The sequence below is a fragment of the Pongo pygmaeus genome, chromosome 7, assembly GCF_028885625.2.
Source record: "Pongo pygmaeus isolate AG05252 chromosome 7, NHGRI_mPonPyg2-v2.0_pri, whole genome shotgun sequence".
Taxonomy (NCBI): Eukaryota; Metazoa; Chordata; class Mammalia; order Primates; family Hominidae; genus Pongo; species Pongo pygmaeus.
This window is the reverse complement of record NC_072380.2, coordinates 85,890,406-85,908,165: the sequence shown is the minus strand read 5'-3', so window position 1 is coordinate 85,908,165 and position 17,760 is coordinate 85,890,406. Positions and strand designations below refer to the sequence as shown.

At 42.4% G+C, this 17,760-nt stretch overlaps 1 protein-coding gene across 27 annotated transcripts in view; it reads left to right on the top strand.

Annotated features, from left to right (window-relative positions):
* Positions 1-1,413: 1,413 nt before the first annotated feature.
* The window catches only part of STAU2 (staufen double-stranded RNA binding protein 2), a 330,823-nt gene continuing 314,476 nt past the window's right edge, over positions 1,414-17,760 (top strand). For 6 of the 27 annotated variants that reach the window (XM_063668907.1, XM_054497842.2, XM_054497840.2 and 3 more), the window contains exons 1-3: positions 1,515-1,645; positions 8,882-8,994; positions 10,402-10,467. Coding sequence is in view for 10 of the 27 variants with exons in the window: in XM_063668912.1 (XP_063524982.1) it covers positions 10,450-10,467 (18 nt within the window). In the remaining 17 variants the exon portion in view is untranslated. Of the gene's footprint in view, positions 1,646-2,138; positions 2,250-2,396; positions 2,491-8,881; positions 8,995-10,401; positions 10,468-14,582; positions 14,639-16,996; positions 17,139-17,760 lie in introns of those variants that run through there. The other 21 variants (XM_063668903.1, XM_054497830.2, XM_063668901.1 and 18 more) reach the window with 14 other exon arrangements.

Below are 17,760 nucleotides of genomic sequence, written 5' to 3'. Positions count from 1 at the left end.
TTCTTTCGGTCAATGATGGACAGGTGGACTGCATATACAACGGTGGTCCCATAAGATTATACAGTTCTTTAAGCCGGGCGCGGTGTCTCACGTCTGTACTCCCAGCATTTTGGGAGGCCGAGGTGAGGGGGGGGGGGCGGAAATCACTTGAGGTCAGGAGTTTGAGACCAGCCTGGTCAACATGGTCAAACCCCATCTCTACTAAAAATACAAAAATTAGCTGGACGTGGTGGCATGTGCCTGTAATCCTAGCTACTAGGGAGGCTGAGGCAGGAGAATCTCTTGAACCCGGGAGGTGGAGGTTGCAGTGAGCTGAGATTGCGCTACTGCATTCCAGCCTGGGTGACAGAGTGAGACTCCGTCTCAAACAAAAAAAAAAAAAAAAAAAAAAAAAAATTATACAGTTCTTTTACTGTAGGTTTTCTATGTTTAGGTACAAATACCCTTGTGTTGCAATTGCCTACAGTATTAGTACAGTAACACACTGTACAGGTTTGTAGCCTAGGAGCAATAGCTTTATACCATATAGCCAAAGCGAGTAGTTGGCTAGACTACCTAGGTTTGCGTAAGAACACGCTATGATGTGCGCAAAACAACAAAAATCGCTTAATGACACGTTCCTCAGAACATATCCTTGTGGCTAGCTAAGGCATGACTGTATTAGAATGCTGACTAGATGCGTAAGCCGCTAGAAGGAGTGCAGCAAATTTAGGGAGGATGCAACATGTTAAATCCGAGGGAACTGGCAGAGGTGAAAAGGGTGGAAAAGGAGCATAGGAAAGAGTTCTGGGAGGAAAAATATAGCTGTAGCTAACATTGTACCAGGAGAGGTACTACATGCCCGGCCCTATTTAAAGGGCTTCGTATGTATTGTCACATTTAAATACGAACTATCTATCATATGTAGTCTCCTCTTGATGCACAGGATAAGTAACATGCCCATGGTCTCCTCACCAGTTAGCAAGCGGATATCCAGCCTTGGTTATCTGACTCTGGCGCCCTTGCTCTTAACCAGGACACACACTACCTTCCCAGGTGTAGACAGGAGATTGGTTTTAGATGATGACTGAAATCACCGGCCTGGGAGACATTTCTCAGTCAGAGAAGTGACACTGGGAAGAAACCCTAGAAATAACGTTGCAAATGAGCAAGTTTGTGAAAACACACTAATAGTTCTATTTCGAAATTTGTCAGATTATTTTTGGTGCCGGTTACTAAACGAAGTGTTCAGTTTCATCGAGCTTAACTGGGTTGAATTTATCTAGACAAAAGTAATCCACATCAAAACCAGGACGAATCAAGACGTAATTTCTGTTTTCTGGCACTCTTGCCTCATAAATCTAGGATTTAGGGCATTGTTTTCAATGGTTCTCATTTTTGGCTCCAAGGATTCTTTTTCATGTGACTAATTTTTTCGGTGGAGGAGGAGGTCTGGCCACGCCGCGGGTCTTGGCGAGCAGGTAATTACGGATCCCTGGTGTTTGCTGGGCGAGACGGTGAAGCAACCTCCTCCCCGCCCCCTCCCCCGTCTGGAAAGGTGCAGGATCCGCTAAACCGTGCGTCGCACAGCGGCGGCCGGAGCAGACGCGGGATGGTCGCGCGTCCCCTGCACAGCACAGAGGGGCAGCCAGAGAGCCTGCGAAAGGTACGAGCGGGGAATCAGAGCACAGGGTGCGGACCAGAAAGAGCAGACGGTCAGTCGGGCGGGGAAGGAAGCTGCCGAGTTGCAGGTGTGGAAGGGGCTGCCCCAGGCCCACCGTTGGCAGACGAGGGGGCGGGGAGTCGCGCCGGGGACGAGGAGACTGCGGACCGGGCGCGCTCCTTGCGCAGTCGTTCGCCCGCGTGCCCAAGCCCCCCGGGAATGGCCCTTGCCCAGGGACCCAGCTCGCCACCGCTAGCCCCGCAGAGCCTGCAGCTGCGGGGGCCCGGCAGCCACCAGGGGGCGGGAGCTGCGTCGCGAACAATGGCCGCGCTTGGTCGCGGGCCGCCGGGAGGCGGAGTGGAGGTAGAGCCGGTGCCGGGCGCGCGCACCGGCCGGGCGTGCTGGGGCGCGGGAGCGGCTGCGCAGGCGGGGGCGCGCGGCGCGAGCGCGGGAGGGCGCGGCGGGAGCGCCGGGGAGGCGGGCGGAGGCGGGCGGAGGCGGGGGGCGGGGAGCCCGAGGGGTGGAAGCCGGCGGCGGCCGAGCGGGGTCAGTTCTCTGTAGTGTTTGCCAATGTTGGAGCCGTCTGCAAAGTGTCCCCGGCAAGAAGGTAAATACCCTCATCGGGGGCGCCCGGGAGACCCCGACTTCCGCCCCGCCGGCGGAGGAGGCAGAGGGCGTTGGGGAGCCCTGCACGTCCGCAGCACGGGGAACCCGGAGAAGAGCGGCCCCCTTCGCGGCCTCCCCTCCCCCGCGCCTTCCCTCCCACCTCGGGCTTTCTCGGGGTAGCAGGGGGGAGGGGAGACCGGCGGGGGAGGGAGGACCAGGAGGCGAAGGAATTGGAGTCGGGGGTGCGTGTATGGTGGAGGGGGTGGGACGACACAGGTGTCCTGAGGGGAGGAGCCGGGAGGAAGGCGAGGAGGCCGGGCCAAGTGGGGGTGCGGAGGTTGGGGAGGCAGGAACGCAGCTGCGGGCGCGGGAGGCTAGGGTTCTAGGGGGCCGGGGTGGTAGCGGCCGGAAGAGAGGACGGCGAGTGCAGCCACCGTGTGGCTGCGAGGGAGAGGGAGCGCCTGGGGTAGAGCAGGGGAGGGCGGCCCGGGAAGGTTCTGCGGGGAATGGGCCTGGGGGCGCTGGAGGCGGAGCGGCGGGGCCGGGGCGCGCCGGAGGGTGGCGGCGGCGGCTATTTCTGTAGAATGGGCCAGTGGTAAAGACGTAACTTGCCGAAATGGGGAGGGTAGGTGGGGCCGAGGGGACAAAATATATCCTATGACAGGCAAGTTCTGCTGTGTCTGTTACGAACTCCTACCGTGATGGCTCGGCTTAAAGGGGTAGTTGGCGGTAGTGACCTTGCCGGGGTGAAGGGAGTTGGGCGAGGAGACAAAGCTCAGTTACGGAATCCGCTGTGTGAGAGCAGGAACTCCAGTCTCTTCGGGGTCGAGCCGGGGGCTGTGGCTTGGGGGCTGGGGGTGCTCCGCAGAGGCCATCGAGAAGCACCCACCCTGAGATTCTTAGGGAGGGGGTGGGGATAATGGCCGTGGGGTTCTGGAAGTCTTTGGAAATGTGTGTAGAATTTTGCATTTGTGAATAATTTTCTTTGGTAAGGGTCCATATTTGCTGTGATGTCCCCCTACCCCCATCCCCACTCCAAAGGGTTAAGAACTGCTTGAGCAGATAGAGAGGGACCATTCAATTAGGGTAGACCTGGGAATTTACCAAAGGATTTTAAAGTGGGTGGATCCTGCAGAAAGAAAGGCTAGAGATGATCCTTTAAAGATATTTTACTGTTAACTGAAAACGTTTATTATTTAATGTTTGCTTTCACAATTTTGGTGAACTTTTGCTGAGCATTACTTGGCTTCTGATGCATCCTGTGTTTCAGACCAGCATAGTGACTACTTGAAATCAAAATTGTGATGGGCAGGTAGGGTGATAGTAACCTTGGAGGAGAAAAGATTTCAACATTTCTCCAGGATATTTCTTCCCCGTCCTTGCTTTCTTTAGATGATTCAAGTACACTGTTGTGAACTGAGCTGCGGTGGAAAAATCTTATTTAATAAAACTACCAAAACGAAGACTTACTCTCCATCTCTGTTTTGTAATATGGCCAGGTTTTCATTGTTCAGTTTGTATCTTACTGCAAACAAGAGATATCACATAACACTTTAATTGTAGATTGCTGCATTTTGCAGCAGGCGTATATTAAATTTGCGAAGCAGTTATGCCAAACTATCTGGTGTGTTTGTTTTTTCCTGCTATGGTTTCAAGTCAAGTCACCATTGCCATATTTTATTATATGGTAGGCTAGCCTGAAATTTATTCCTAAGTGATGATTAGTTGGTAGGATATGGTACATACTTGCTCACAAATTACTGCATTTTTTCCCCATAAAAACCAGTGTTTTGTATTTGTAAGAATGTTGCTGTATAATCCAAGTATGTATTGTTAATTTCAAATAAAATGCTGTGTAATTTTTAAATTTTAACTTTATTTGGAAATAATTTCAAGCTTACAGAAAAATTGCAAGAATAAGAATAATACAAAGAAAATCTTTGTAACCTTTATTCAGATTCACCTGTTAACATTTTATGCATTTATTATTTGCTCTCTATCACACACAAAATATTTTTCCCCTGGACCATTTAAGGGTAAGTTACATACATTGTGGTCCTTACCTCCTAAATACTTGAGCTTGGAAAACCATGCAAATTTTACATTTTAGCTTACTTGGCTTGTCTGGAATGAAGTGCTAGGAAGACTGGCTTGGTTTGCTTTTCAACAAATAGTATGAATATAAAAAAATCTGAGATAGTCATCAAGCTTTTAAATATACAAACAATCCAGAAATCGAGGCAGAGCGGTTTTCCTGTTTAGGTTCTAGAAGATATGGTAGGTTTTTTTTTTTTCCCTTTGTGCCTACCCTTCTCTTTATTCCTATTATTATCTCGTTTTGTGCACGTTCAGTGCTGGGAATCTGATCATTTATAGGTACAGATCATAATAAAGTGGGAAAACTCTAGATATTGCAAAATTGAATTCTCTTAGACTGCATAGTTTGAGACACGCACAGTATGATTATTCACATATAGATATATTTGTGCCTCTTGTAGGTACACAAAATATTAGATGTCTAGAGTCTGTAATAATTATAATTTTTATTTATGTGTGCATCGTTTGATTTTAAATAATCCTCCCCAAGTTCTATATAGGAGCTTTGCCATTATGTTGTCCTAGAGGTCAAGCCCTTGACTTTGTTTCAGGAAAAATTATAAGAAGGCAAATCTTTTATTTTTCACCAAGCTGATCATAGAAAATAAAAAAAAATTGGCCAGGCGGGGTGGCTCATGCCTGTAATCCCAGCACCTTACTGCACATTGGGAGGCCGAGGCAGGTGGATCAGGAGGTCAGGAGTTCGAGACCAGCCTGGCCAACATGGTGAAACCCCATCTCTACTGAAAATACAAAAATTAGTTGGGTGTGGTGGTGCGTGCTTGTAATCCCAGCTACTCGGGAGGCTGAGACAGGAGAATCACTTGAACCCGGGAGGCAGAGGTTGCAGTGAGCTGAAATGGCTCCATTACACTTCAGCCTGGGTGACAGAGTGAGACCCAGTCTCAAAAAAAAAAAAAAAAAAAAAAAGTCCTGGCACGGTGACTCACACCTGTAATCCCAGCACTTTGGAAGGCTGAGGTGGGTGAATCTCCTGAGGATTGGGAGTTCGAGACCAGCCTGATGAACATGGAGAAACCCCGTCTCTACTAAAAATATAAAATTAGCCAGGTGTGGTGGTGCATGCCTGTAATCGCAGCTACTCAGGAGGCTGAGGCAGGAGAATCACTTGAACCCAGGAGGCAGAGCTTGCGGTGAGCCGACATGGTGCCATTGCACTCCAGCCTGGGCAACAAGAGTGGAACTCCGTCTCAAAAAAAAAAAGAAAAATTAAAAAGAAGGCAAGTCTTTTGTAATTTGGTGTATAGGGAAGAAAAGAGGACTTTGGGCCAGAATGAACTGTCCTAAACCTAGCAGTGTGACTGTAGGCAAATAACCCAACTTCTAGAAAAATGGAGATAATGCCTACATCCCAAGATGATGAGGATTAAATGAGTTGATGTAAAAATGGCAAAATGTGGCACCTAGCATATACAATTGATGTCTGATAAATGTTAGTTTCCTCTTTTTTTCTGGCCTGTGATATTTAGAGTTTTCCACTAGAATAGTTTGTGGCATAAGACTTCCGTTTTCCTTACATAAAGCAGTGTTTTTGGGTACCTACGTTAAAAAATCAAAATGAAAAACATTTTAAAAAGCTCTTTAAAGGACCCTGTATCTTTTTTAGAGTAATAAGCACTAAATTGATAGTTTTGTAGCAGTTTGTAGTCTAAGAGTAGGGATAGTAAATTTTTTTTGCTTTTCATGTTGTCAAGACGTTTAAGTGAGAATTGCCTATCAACTGTAGGATGGGTGCTGATATAAAAAATTTATACATATTTAATAACAGTGCCATTTTATAAAGCAGTTTAATTATTGGGGATTATGTAGATTTTTGTACAGCTTTTAATTTCTCAGATGGGCAAAATGTAATTCATAATTAAAGTACAACTTATATCAGCAGTACATTGCAGCAGTTACAGGTTGGACCATTCTTCATGAGCATCACGTCTTCCCCAGCCGTCTCCCTATGAACTATCCTGCTTGTTTTCATTTAGTAGTTTGGAATCTAGAATTGCCTGTCTTCATATGCCTGACCAGATAGGGCATTTTTGGGACACGTGGATACATTTCTCTAAAAGCACTTAGTTGTAATTGGAATCAACTGTAGCTGGAAACTTTTTTGATAGAGGAGGTGGAATTTTTGTTTGTTTGTTTTTTTGTTTTTTTTGAGATGGAGTCTTACTCTGTCACCCAGGCTAGAGTGCAGTGGCGTGATCTCTGCTCACTGCAGCCTCCGCCTCCTGGATTCAAGTGATTCTCCTGCCTCAGCCTCCCGAGTAGCTGGGACTACAGGTGCATGCCACCATGCCCAGCTAATTTTTGTATTTTTAGTAGAGACGGTTTTGCCGTGTTGGCCAGGCTAGTCTCGAACTCGTGACCTCAGGTGATCCGTCCACCTCAGCCTCCAAAAGTGCTGGGATTACAGGCGTGAGCCACCACACCCAGCTGAGGAGGTGGATTTTATGAAACCATAGGTAGTATAAAACTGCTCTGCATTTTATTGATATGTCTTGATATTTTAGCAAATTGTTTAAAATATGTGACAGTAAACTGGGCATGTCTTTAAGGTAGAAACAGAGTCTTAAAGACATGTGCCACTGTGAACATTCTGAATTGTCCGTGGTATAATTACAAATTACAATTTTTAAATTGATGTAAATCTAATATAACTGGTTTACTTATAAAAGTATAATTTTCAGAATGTTGGCCAATTATAGAGTGCTGTTATAGACGTTAGTTTCATGTGTTTTAATTTATACAGCTCTTTATAATGTGAAGAAAAGGCTTACAGAATATTTAAATCGTATGGTTAATTTTATGTTCATAAAGTTTTATTTTTTGTTACTTCATGGAATATCTTTTCTGTGTCAGAAGAGTAGAACTTTCGGGCCGGGCGCGGTGGCTCACGCCTGTAATCTTCGCACTTTGGGAGGCTGAGGCAGATGGATCACCCGAGGCCAGGAGTTTGAGACCAGCCTGGCCAACATGGTGAAACCCCGTCTCTACAAAAAATACAAAAATTAGTCAGGCATGGTGTTGTGTACCTGTATCCCCAGCTACTGGGGAGGCTGAGGCAGGAGAATCACTTGAGCCTGAGAGGTGGAGGTTGCAGTGAGCTGAGATTGAGCTGTTGCACTCCAGTCTGGGTGACAGGGTGAGACTCCGTCTCAAAAAAAAAGAAAAAAAAAAAGAAGATTAGAACTTTCAAAAAGGTACCCCAATATCTTACTGTGCTTGCTTCTTGGAATCAGCCACCAGTGTTATCAGCCTCTAATATTGAAGAAATACATAGAGATCTGTAGATAAGCATTTGTAACTTTAGAAACTTATACTAATAAAGGCAAAATGGAGTTTTTCAAAGTTGGTGAATGCTTAATAATGTTAATTTTGTTTTTTTTTTTTTGAGACGAAGTCTTGCTCTGTCACCCGGGCTGGAGTGCAGTGGCATGATCTTGGCTCACTGCAACCTTGGCCTCCCGGGTTCAAGCGTTTCTTCTGCCTCAGCCTCCCAAGTAGCTGGGATTACAGGTGTGTGTTACCATGTCCAGCTAATTTTTGTATTTTTAGTAGAGACAGGGTTTCACCATGTTGGCCAGGCTGGTCTTGAACTCCTGACCTCAGGTGATCCCCCCACCTCGGCCTCCCAGAGTGCTGAGATTACAAGCGTGAGCCACTGCACTCGACCAGTAATGTTAAATTCTAGAAAGCAAGGGACATTAAATCACTGAGATGCTTTAGTGGTTATTCACACTTTACTTTTTAAATGAACTGTTTTCAGTTAATAAAAGATGATTGGTTGTGTTTGTATTTTAAGTTATAGCTAGTGTATTTTTTTAATGAGATACTCCATTCCTATTGAAAGTGGGTGTATTTTAACACCATATGACTAATGCTACACTTGTTAATAATCTCATTTCTTGAATTGAAAATGTACATGTTTAAGTTTTATAATTTGCCACTTTGAAGTTCTAATGTTACTTATTTGCTCATGTTGAACAGAGATTTTATTTTATTTTATTTTTTGCCTATCCAAATACTAATACCTAAAGCACCATGGGAGTATTGAATTATAGAGTTGGACAGGATAGTCTTATTTATTGTTGCATAGCACATTGCACCAGAATTTAAGGACTTAAGACAATAAACATTATCTTACAGTTTCTGTGGGTTAGAAATCTGGGTGCAGCTTAGCTGGGTGCCTGTGGCTATAAAAGAGGTGGTAGTCAAGTTGTCAGTTGGGGTTGCAGTCACATCTGGAAGCTCTACTGGTGGAAGATCTGTTTCCGAACTCATTCGTGTGGCTCTTGCAGGGTTCAGTTTCCTGGGGCTCTTGGACTGAAGAAATCAATTTTTGCTGGCTATTGGCCAGAGGCTTTTCTCAGTTCTTTGCCATATGGACCTCTCCAAAGGGTACCACAGTTTGGCATCTGCCTCCCTATGAGCAAAGGAGTGAGAGAAGATGACACCTAAGAATTTTTATAACCTAATCTTTGAAGTGGTATCTCATTATTTCTGCTATATTCTATTTGTTAGAGGCTGCCTACCACAAGAACTTTAGCTTACTTTTTAAAGATTGAAGAAAAAAAAAGAAGACAGAAAAAGAAGAACTCAAAGATACACAAAGTAATTTGACCAAGGCTCAGAAGGTAATCTCCTGAAGAACTTTGACTAAAACTCAAATTCACCAATACCCAGGCCATGTGCTCTTTATACAGCATCCCGTTCTCATAGGAAATGTGAAAGTAATTAAAAAATAAAGAAAAATTGATGCAGATGCTGAGGACACTATTGTAAGAAAAATATTAAAGTTTTCAAAGTCATTTTGAATGGACTCTAGTTTGTCATCTTGAAAAAATGGTAGCCAAATATGAGTCTGTGTTTGTGTATGTTTGTGTGTACTTACAAAACATTTGCTTCTAAGGGAAGATTCAATATTAAAATTTAACAGCATGAAAGTTTCTACACAAGTGATTAGATATAGGCCTTTTGCTGTGTATCACAACTGTGTTGTTGCTTTGTAGATAATTTTTAGGGGAAAGGTCTGTAGATAATTTATATTTTATATAAACTTTTTTTCATTACAAGATCCCATGATTTATTTGTTTATAATTTGGACTTTCCTGCCCTTCATTGGCATCTGTTTTTAAATAAAAAATTTTTTTTTTTTTTGAGATGGAGTCTCGCTCTGTTGCCCAGGCTGGAGTGCAATGGCGTGATCTCGGCTCACTGCAACCTCTGCCTCCTGGGTTCAAGTGATTCTCCTGCCTCAGCCTCCTGAGTAGCTGAGATTACAGGCACGTGCCACCATGCCCGGCTAATTTTTGTATTTTTAGTAGAGGCAGGGTTTTCACCATGTTGGCCAGGCTGGTCCTGAACTCCTGAACTCAAATGATCCACCTACCTTGGCCTCCCAAAATGCTGGGATTACCAGGCCCAGCCTGAAATTTTAATATGCATACTATTTTTATACTGATGATAACAGACAAAATGACAGAGAAAAAGAAAATATTCAGCAAGATAATTGTACTGTATGCTCTTTTCCATACCATCTAAGAGAATACTTGTGGTATTGCATCTTCTTTAGGATTAATTTATCGTATAGAAGATGGGAACAAAGCTGTTTAAAACAGGACTGCAAAAAGGGAAGTATACATTAAATATTAACCTGAAACTCTCAGATTTATTTTTAACAGCTTCACTTTTGTTGCGATTGTCTTAGAAGTCCAGAAGCAGAAGGAGCTTTGTTCAGATCTGTACTGTCCAGTATGGTGGCTGCCAGTGACATAGTTATTTAAGTGAACATGAAAGAAAATTAAACATTTATTTTCTTGATTGCTCTAGCCACATTTCAAGTGCTCAGTAGCCACATGTGGCTAATGACTACTAGATTGGACAGTGCAAGTACAGGACATTTTTATCATCATAGAAAGTTCTGTGGAGATCTGGATAAATTACATTTTATATTTGATTTTGATCAAGGACATGTGTTTAAAATACCAGTCATTGAGGTTATCAGCTAAGTTGAACTTTATTTCTTCATTTTCGTTTTCCAGTTTTTGGAGCCGTGAGGGATACAGCAGTTTGGTCAATATTGTCTTAACATGCTTCAAATAAATCAGGTGAGTTTGTGTTAAGGCATTTTTCATGCTTATATGGTGCTTTGGCTATAAATTATGGGACATTTTAACTCAGCTTTTCTTTTCTATAACTATACCCTGACTCATCACTTTTTAAAGCAGTTACCTACTATATAGTCATCATTGGAGGCTGTGTAGGGCAGGTTGTTTAAGGATTAGAACGATCTTCTGAAAGTTGATACCTTCTGGTTGTGAAAGGCAGAAGGTTTGTCTGTTGTTCTTGATGCCACATCCCTTTAGGACTTGTTAATGTGTTCAGAATGCTTATGATCATGATACAGCTTCAGTAGGTGCCAGTTCTGCAGACTCAAAGCATTTTTAGTGACAAATCTTGTGAAGTAGTTGTATCTGTTTTTTTTTTAAAAGAAAAAAGGTTCACTTTCCAGGGCACTGAAAAACACTAGAAGGAAGTGCCCTGCTAAACTACAGCATATAATACTTTAGACTCACTGAAGGAAGTGTTTTTCTTACTTCTTGACGTTTCTCCAAGAACTTTATACATTTAATTTTACCTTTCCCGATCAAATAGAACATTGTATCATAGCTATAGTGTTAGAAAATACTTTTGGCCAGGCTGGGTGGCTCACACCTGTAGTCCCAGCACTTTGGGAGGTGAGGTGGGAGGATCTCTTGAGCCCAGGAGTTTGAGCCAGACTGGGTAACATAGTAAGACCCTGTCTCTTAAAAACAAAAAAAAAAAAAAAAAGGAAAGAAACAGAATACTCTTATTTCTTTTGATTGCAAATCAAGAGAGAAGTAATTAAACTTTTTTTTTTTTCTCCTGTGATTAAGAAAGTAATCAACTGGGTATGGTGGCTCACGCCTGTAATCCCAGCACTTTGGGAGGCCAAGGCGGGCAGATCACCTGAGGTCGGGAGTCCGAGACCAGCCTGGTCAACATGGAGAAACCCCGTCTCTACTGAAAAATACAAAATTAGCCAGGCATGGTGGCGCATGCCTGTAATCCCAGCTACTCGGGAGGCTGAGGCAGGAGAATCACTTGAACCCGGGAGGCTGAGGTTGCGGTGAGCCAAGATCGCGCCATTGCACTCCACCCTGGGCAAAAAGAGTGAGACTCCGTCTCAAAAAAAAAAAAAAAAAAGAAAAGTAATCTTGGCCAGGCGTGGTCGCTCATGCCTGTAATCCCAGCACTTTGGGAGGCCAAGGCAGGTAGATCACCTGAGATTAGGAGATCAAGACCAGCCTGGCCAACATAGTGAAACCCCATCTCTATTAAAAATACAAAAAAATCAGCTGGTCGTTGTGGTGCACACCTGTAATCCCAGCTACTCGGGAGGCTGAGGCAGGAGAATTGCTTGAACCCAGGAGGCGGAGGTTGCAGTGAGCTGAGATCACACCACTGCACTCCAGCCTGGGCAACAGAGCGAGACTCCGTTCCAAAAAAAAGAAAGTAATCCTGACCCCCTGCCTTCCGATATAGTCCTGCTCACCTTGCCAAAGAAATCTCCGGTTCCTGTGCATTCCATGCCATCTCTAAGCTAATGACTTCTAAGTTTATACCTGGTCTAGACCTTTTTTTCTGAGCTCCAAACTCATGTAGCATTTATCACCTTGATCTCTTGGATGTCTTTATACATCTTAGACTTAATGTGTGCCCAAGAAATAATCTCAATGCTTCAGTTATACTGGACTGTTTCAGTTCCTAGATTGGGTAAGGACGTTCTGGCTGCAGGGATTTGCACAGATTTCCTCTGCCTGAACCTCTCTTCCCCTCCCCTGGGTTTGGCTTGCTTGACTGCAGTCCTGCTATATGCTGTCATAGCACCTTGCTCTTTAGTTTAATAACATGACATTTGTAGTTATAGTCAAATACGTAATTATATGTTGTAACATCTGTCTCCCTTGTTAGTATGTTTCATGAAGACAGACAGTGACTTTTCTTGTTTACTCTTATATCCCCAGGTCCTAGAATAAACAATTTAAATAGTTTTCATACATTTATTTGTTGGGTGTATGAATATATGAATGGTGCTAGAGTTGTCACTAAAGCAAGGAGATATTTATTTTTCAACAATAACCACATAATTATGTTGTCAGTTTTGGTGTTATGTGCTGCTTGTGTTACACAAATGCAACTAACTCTCCCTCATGTAAAGTTGTTATTTGGTTTTCTCCCCTACTAGAAACTTTTCCTTGTGCAACAAAAATTAATCAAAAACATTACTAATAATTTAAAGAAATCGTAGAGCTGTCCTGTGCTTAGTGCTTCCTGTTTCCTCACAGCTGCTCTCAAATTCCAGTGGAAGCATTATGAGACCTTATTTGCAAACTGTTAGAGGTGTGAAGTTGCCACTAAATAACTTTCTATGGATACCTGCCATTAATTATTTGGTTACAATTAAAATAATTTTTCATCTTCTGCCACAGACATTTGGAAATGACCATTTTATGCTAGCCAACTTCATTGAAAATTATAGTTTATGGATTAGTCCTAATGAGGATTTACTAACTGGCTATATTGCAGGTCATGTTGAATCAGGCATTGCAAACAGTTCCTAGGCAATTCTCTACATGGCCACAAGCAATTCCGTGGATGTTGGCTAGAAATCATACACAGTGCCTGGAGATATACATACTTAAATTGTACAGGTTGAGTATTCCTTATCAGAATGCTTGGCACCGGAAGTGTTTTGGATTTCAGATTTTTTTAGATTTTGGAATTTTGCCTACAGGTTGAGCATCCCTAATCCAAAAATCCAAAATCCAAAATGCTCCAGTGAGCATTTCCTTTGAGCGTTATGTTGGTACAAAAGAAGTTTGAAATCTTGGAGATTTTGGATTTCAGATTTTTGGATTTGGGATGCTCAATCTTAACAGAAGTGTATTCCTAGAACAATTTAAGAGACCCCCCTTCTTGTTACTGACTATAACTGTCATCCCCCGAACTGTTCAAGTCTGAGATAAAGACTCTCTTCAGCTAAACATAGAGTTGAATTCTTAAACTCATGAGTGATTTTTGAATTTACTTTCTTGGCAACCACTTTCTCGTAACAGTGAGGGTTCTCAAGGTAAATGTGTCAAGGGGCCCAGTGTGGTGGCCCATGCCTGTAATCCCAGCACTTCGGGAGGCTGAAGTGGGAGGATTGCTTGAGCTCAGGATTTTGAGACCAGCTTGGGCAACATAGTAGGACCCTGTCTCTACAAAAAATAAAAAAAGTTAGATATGGTGACACATGCCTGTAGTCTCAGCTACTTGGGAGGCTGGGGTGGAGGATCACTTGAGCCTGGAAGGTTGAGGCTACAGTGAACTGTGATCATACCACTGCACTCCAGCCTGGGTAACAGAATGAGACCCTAGGCATGCAAAGGGGACTTAAGTTGATTCTCAGCTTGAAACAGTTGAGATTTTTACTATGTGATTTTCAACATTGTCTCTAGGATTAGTACTACATTTTTATTTGGGAAGTCTTTTGTTTTCTTAAAATACCTGAATTAGATGCTTTTTTATTTTTATTTTTTGAGATGGAGTCTCACTCTGTTGCCTGTGCTGGAGTGCAGTGGCACAATCTTGGCTCACTGCATCCTCTGCCTTCTGGGTTCAAGCAATTCTCCTGCCTCAGCCTCCTGAGTAGCTGGGATCACAAGCACACGCCACAACGCCTGGCTAATTTTTATATTCTTAGTAGAGACGGAGTTTCACCATGTTGGTTAGGCTAGTCTCGAACTTCTGACCTCGTGATCTGCCTGCCTCGGCCTTTCAAAGTGCTGGGATTACAGGCGTGAGCCACCGCGCCTGGCCTACATGGTTTTTTATTCATAACAGATTCTTCCACATGTGTTACTAAAACTAATTCAAAACTAGGCTATTGAATACCAGGTTATTTGATAATAACTTTGCCTAACTTTACTATTATCATGGAACATGGATGTTCCATGTTCTGTTAAGATAATAGCACTTTTCTGCATTTAAATTGTGATCATAGTTGCTGTTTTTGCCTTTTAAGAATGTGTGTTATTATCTATGTGCAACTTATGCTTACTGTAGAAAATTAGGTGTAATAAGCAAAAAAAAAAAAAAAAAAACCCTGAAAAACAAACAAACAAAAAAATCACGAAAAATTCCACTTCTTTTACAGAGATAATCACTGGTAACATTTTGGGGTGTATACTTCTAGATTTTTTTTCTATGCAGGTATGTTTTTATGTGAATATATGTTACTTTTTAAAAACTGGGATTATACAATATGTAATGTTTTGAAGTGATTTATTAATAATTCTTAGTTTGGATGTACTAAAATTTAACCAAGCCCTTATTGTTGGACAGATTTTTGTATTGTAGTTAGTGCCATAGTAAATTTTTTAAATATACATCTCTTTGTCCAATTATTTTCTTAGAATTAATTATTAGAAATGGAAATACTAGTCAAAGATGTATGTGGATTTTAAAGATATTTGGTGTATAGCTCCCAAAAAGACAAAATTATATTTGCCAGAATTGTATCTACCTGTTTCCTTACTTTCTTGACAAAATTTCAGTCTTTGCTAATCTGTCTGACAAAAGGTGGTATTTTATTTTGTGTTTCTATAATATTTAAATATTTCTTGTTCTTTCGTGTTTTGCCTTTTGTGGATTGCTTATATATGTCTACTGTCATCTATTTCTTTTTATTTGTAAATAACATTCTTTGGATTATTTTCTGATAATTTTCTGAGTTAGTATTTATAATCATTACTTTATACTTTTCACTCATTATTCAACAGATAACCAACAGGAGTATACTAATTTCTGGGATAACATAATATGTACGAGTATGGTATATTTTGGGCCTTTCTCCCTGATCATTAATTATAGGTCCCCTGGGAAAAGGAACTCATTTTAGCAGTAAGCTACAGCAAATATAAATTACGAAGATACATGCTGTGAATAATATTTTTAAATGAGTAGTTGAAGTAGGGCCAAGTTTTGGAGATTAGCTGGTGAGGTAGACTTGACAGGTCAGTGTGTCCTAAGGAATTGGAAAAGTCTATATTAGGCAGTTGTGGTATTGGGAGAGCCTAGCAACTGGGAATTTACAGGGATCAAAATAGTGTGGTGGTTCTTTTTAGTGAGGTTTGGTAGTAGATGTTGGGAACATGGAAGCTAAGAGGAAGCTTTAAGGCCTAACTGAAGTGGAAGGGATGACAGGTAGGACAAGACAGAATTTTTCCATGTCAAAGCAGTAGCAGAACTCTGTAGGGCAAGAGGGAGCCAGGTGTTATTTAAAAAAAAAAAATTTATTACACTGGATAGTGTAAGACCAGAGTATGATTACCAAGAAACAAAGTCTAGAGTTTAAGGAATAATGACAGCTATCTCAGAGGTTTGTTGTGAGGAGTAATTGAGATAACAAAGGCAAAATGCTTAGCATTGGTCCTGGTACTACTGCTGTTAATTTCACTATTAATATTGCTGTTGGCTGTTGCTGCCTGACTCTGGAAATTGGTGGGAAGGGAGGGCAGACGGCAGACATTTAGGTAGATCATTGAGTAAAGTATTTGGGGGAATGAACCACTTTCTCAAGCCCAGATTGGCTTTGAGGTCCTTCTGCTTCTTGCCACAAGCACCAGGAACTCTATTCTTTTCTCTTAAAAGTTGCTGCTACTTAGTAATAGTTACTTTTCTTTCTGAGACTGCATGTGGAGATCTGTAATCTGCTCATGTCTCTTGTAGCTGCAGGATATAGCCTACAGTTAGGGGATAAGAAAAATAGTAAACATAAGGAGGTTAAAATGTGTAAGAAAGACTTCTACTTTACCCTATGTTGGTATAATGGGAACTGGATTTATTTTATGTGTAGCCAGCTTCCAAGATGGCCCCCAATGATCCCTGCATCCCGATATTTACACCATGGTGTAATCCCCATACACATTATATTGAGGTTTATCTGTGGAACCAATAGAATGCAACAGAAGTGATGGATCATTTCTTAGGATAGGTTATTTATAATACAAATGTGGTTCCGCCTACTTCCCCTCACTACCCCCAACCTTGGATTACTCACTCTGAGAATAGTTAGCTGCCATGTTGTGAATGGCCCGATGGGGGAGGCCCATGCTGTGGGAAACTAAGGCCTCCTGCCAACAGCCAACAAGGAACTGAGGCCTCTCTAGCCAACAGCATGTGAATGAGCCTTCTTGGAAGCAGATGTTCCAGCTTTAGTCAAGCTTCCAGTCCTAACTGTCCTGCTGACATCTTGACTGCAACCTCATGAGAGATCCGGAGCCAGAACTACCCATCTAAGCTGTTCCCTGATTGCCAACCCTCAGAAACTGTGTGAAAAAAAAGAAATGCTTGTTTTGTTTGTTTGTTTGTTTTTTAATTTTTTTTAGCTTTTTTTGTGTTGAAGTCTTGGTCTGTCGCCCAGGCTAGAGTGCAGTGGTACGATCTCAGCTCACTGCAACCTCTGTCTCCCAGGTTCAGGTGATTCTGCTGCCTCAGCCTCTTGAGTAGCTGGGACTACAGACGTGTACCACCACACCTGGCTAATTTTTGTATTTTTTAGTAGAGATGGTGTTTCATCATGTTGGGCAGGCTGGTCTCAAATTCCTGACCTCAGGTGATCCTCCTGCCTCGGCCTCCCAAAGTGCTGGAATTATAGGCGTGAGTTACCGTGCCTGGCCAATGCTTGATTTTTAAAGCCACAAAATTGGAGGTAACTTGTTATGTATCAAAAATGTACTCTTCCTCTTTAAATAACTTGATAATTTATAAAATATATAAACAATAGCTTTTAGACATTGATGACAGGCAGCACCAGACTGATCCCTGAGAGAATAGGAACAAGTGAGGGTAAAGCCCTTCAATTGTAACAGCTTACTGCAGAGCCTAGAGGCTGTTTATTGGCTGCGGTGCAAGGTGTGGAGGAACCAAAACAGAGCCCAGCAGTCCTACTGAGATAAGAAGACAAAGATAAAAATTTGGGAAAATCAAGGCGATTAGAATTACAGGGCAAAGTACCAGAGAAAAAAGAGCTAAGGGGGTTGGGATTGGCGTTGGGGAGGCATACACTAAAAAGCAAGAGAGCATGAACAAGTGAGCATGCATTTTGGAGATCTCCAGAGGATTCTCCTGGAGTCTTTTGCTGAGTTCTGATTTCGTAGATGCTTGACAGGCCCTACCTGAGGCCAGAGAAAAAAAATACCTGGAAAGCACTAAGAAAAACAATTTCCAGAGTTCACATAAGGCTTCAAATAGTCGTGTTCCTACTATGCAGAGTAAAGGATGTCGTAGAATACATGGGGCACTGGGAAGAGTCCTCAGAAGGCTCCAAATGA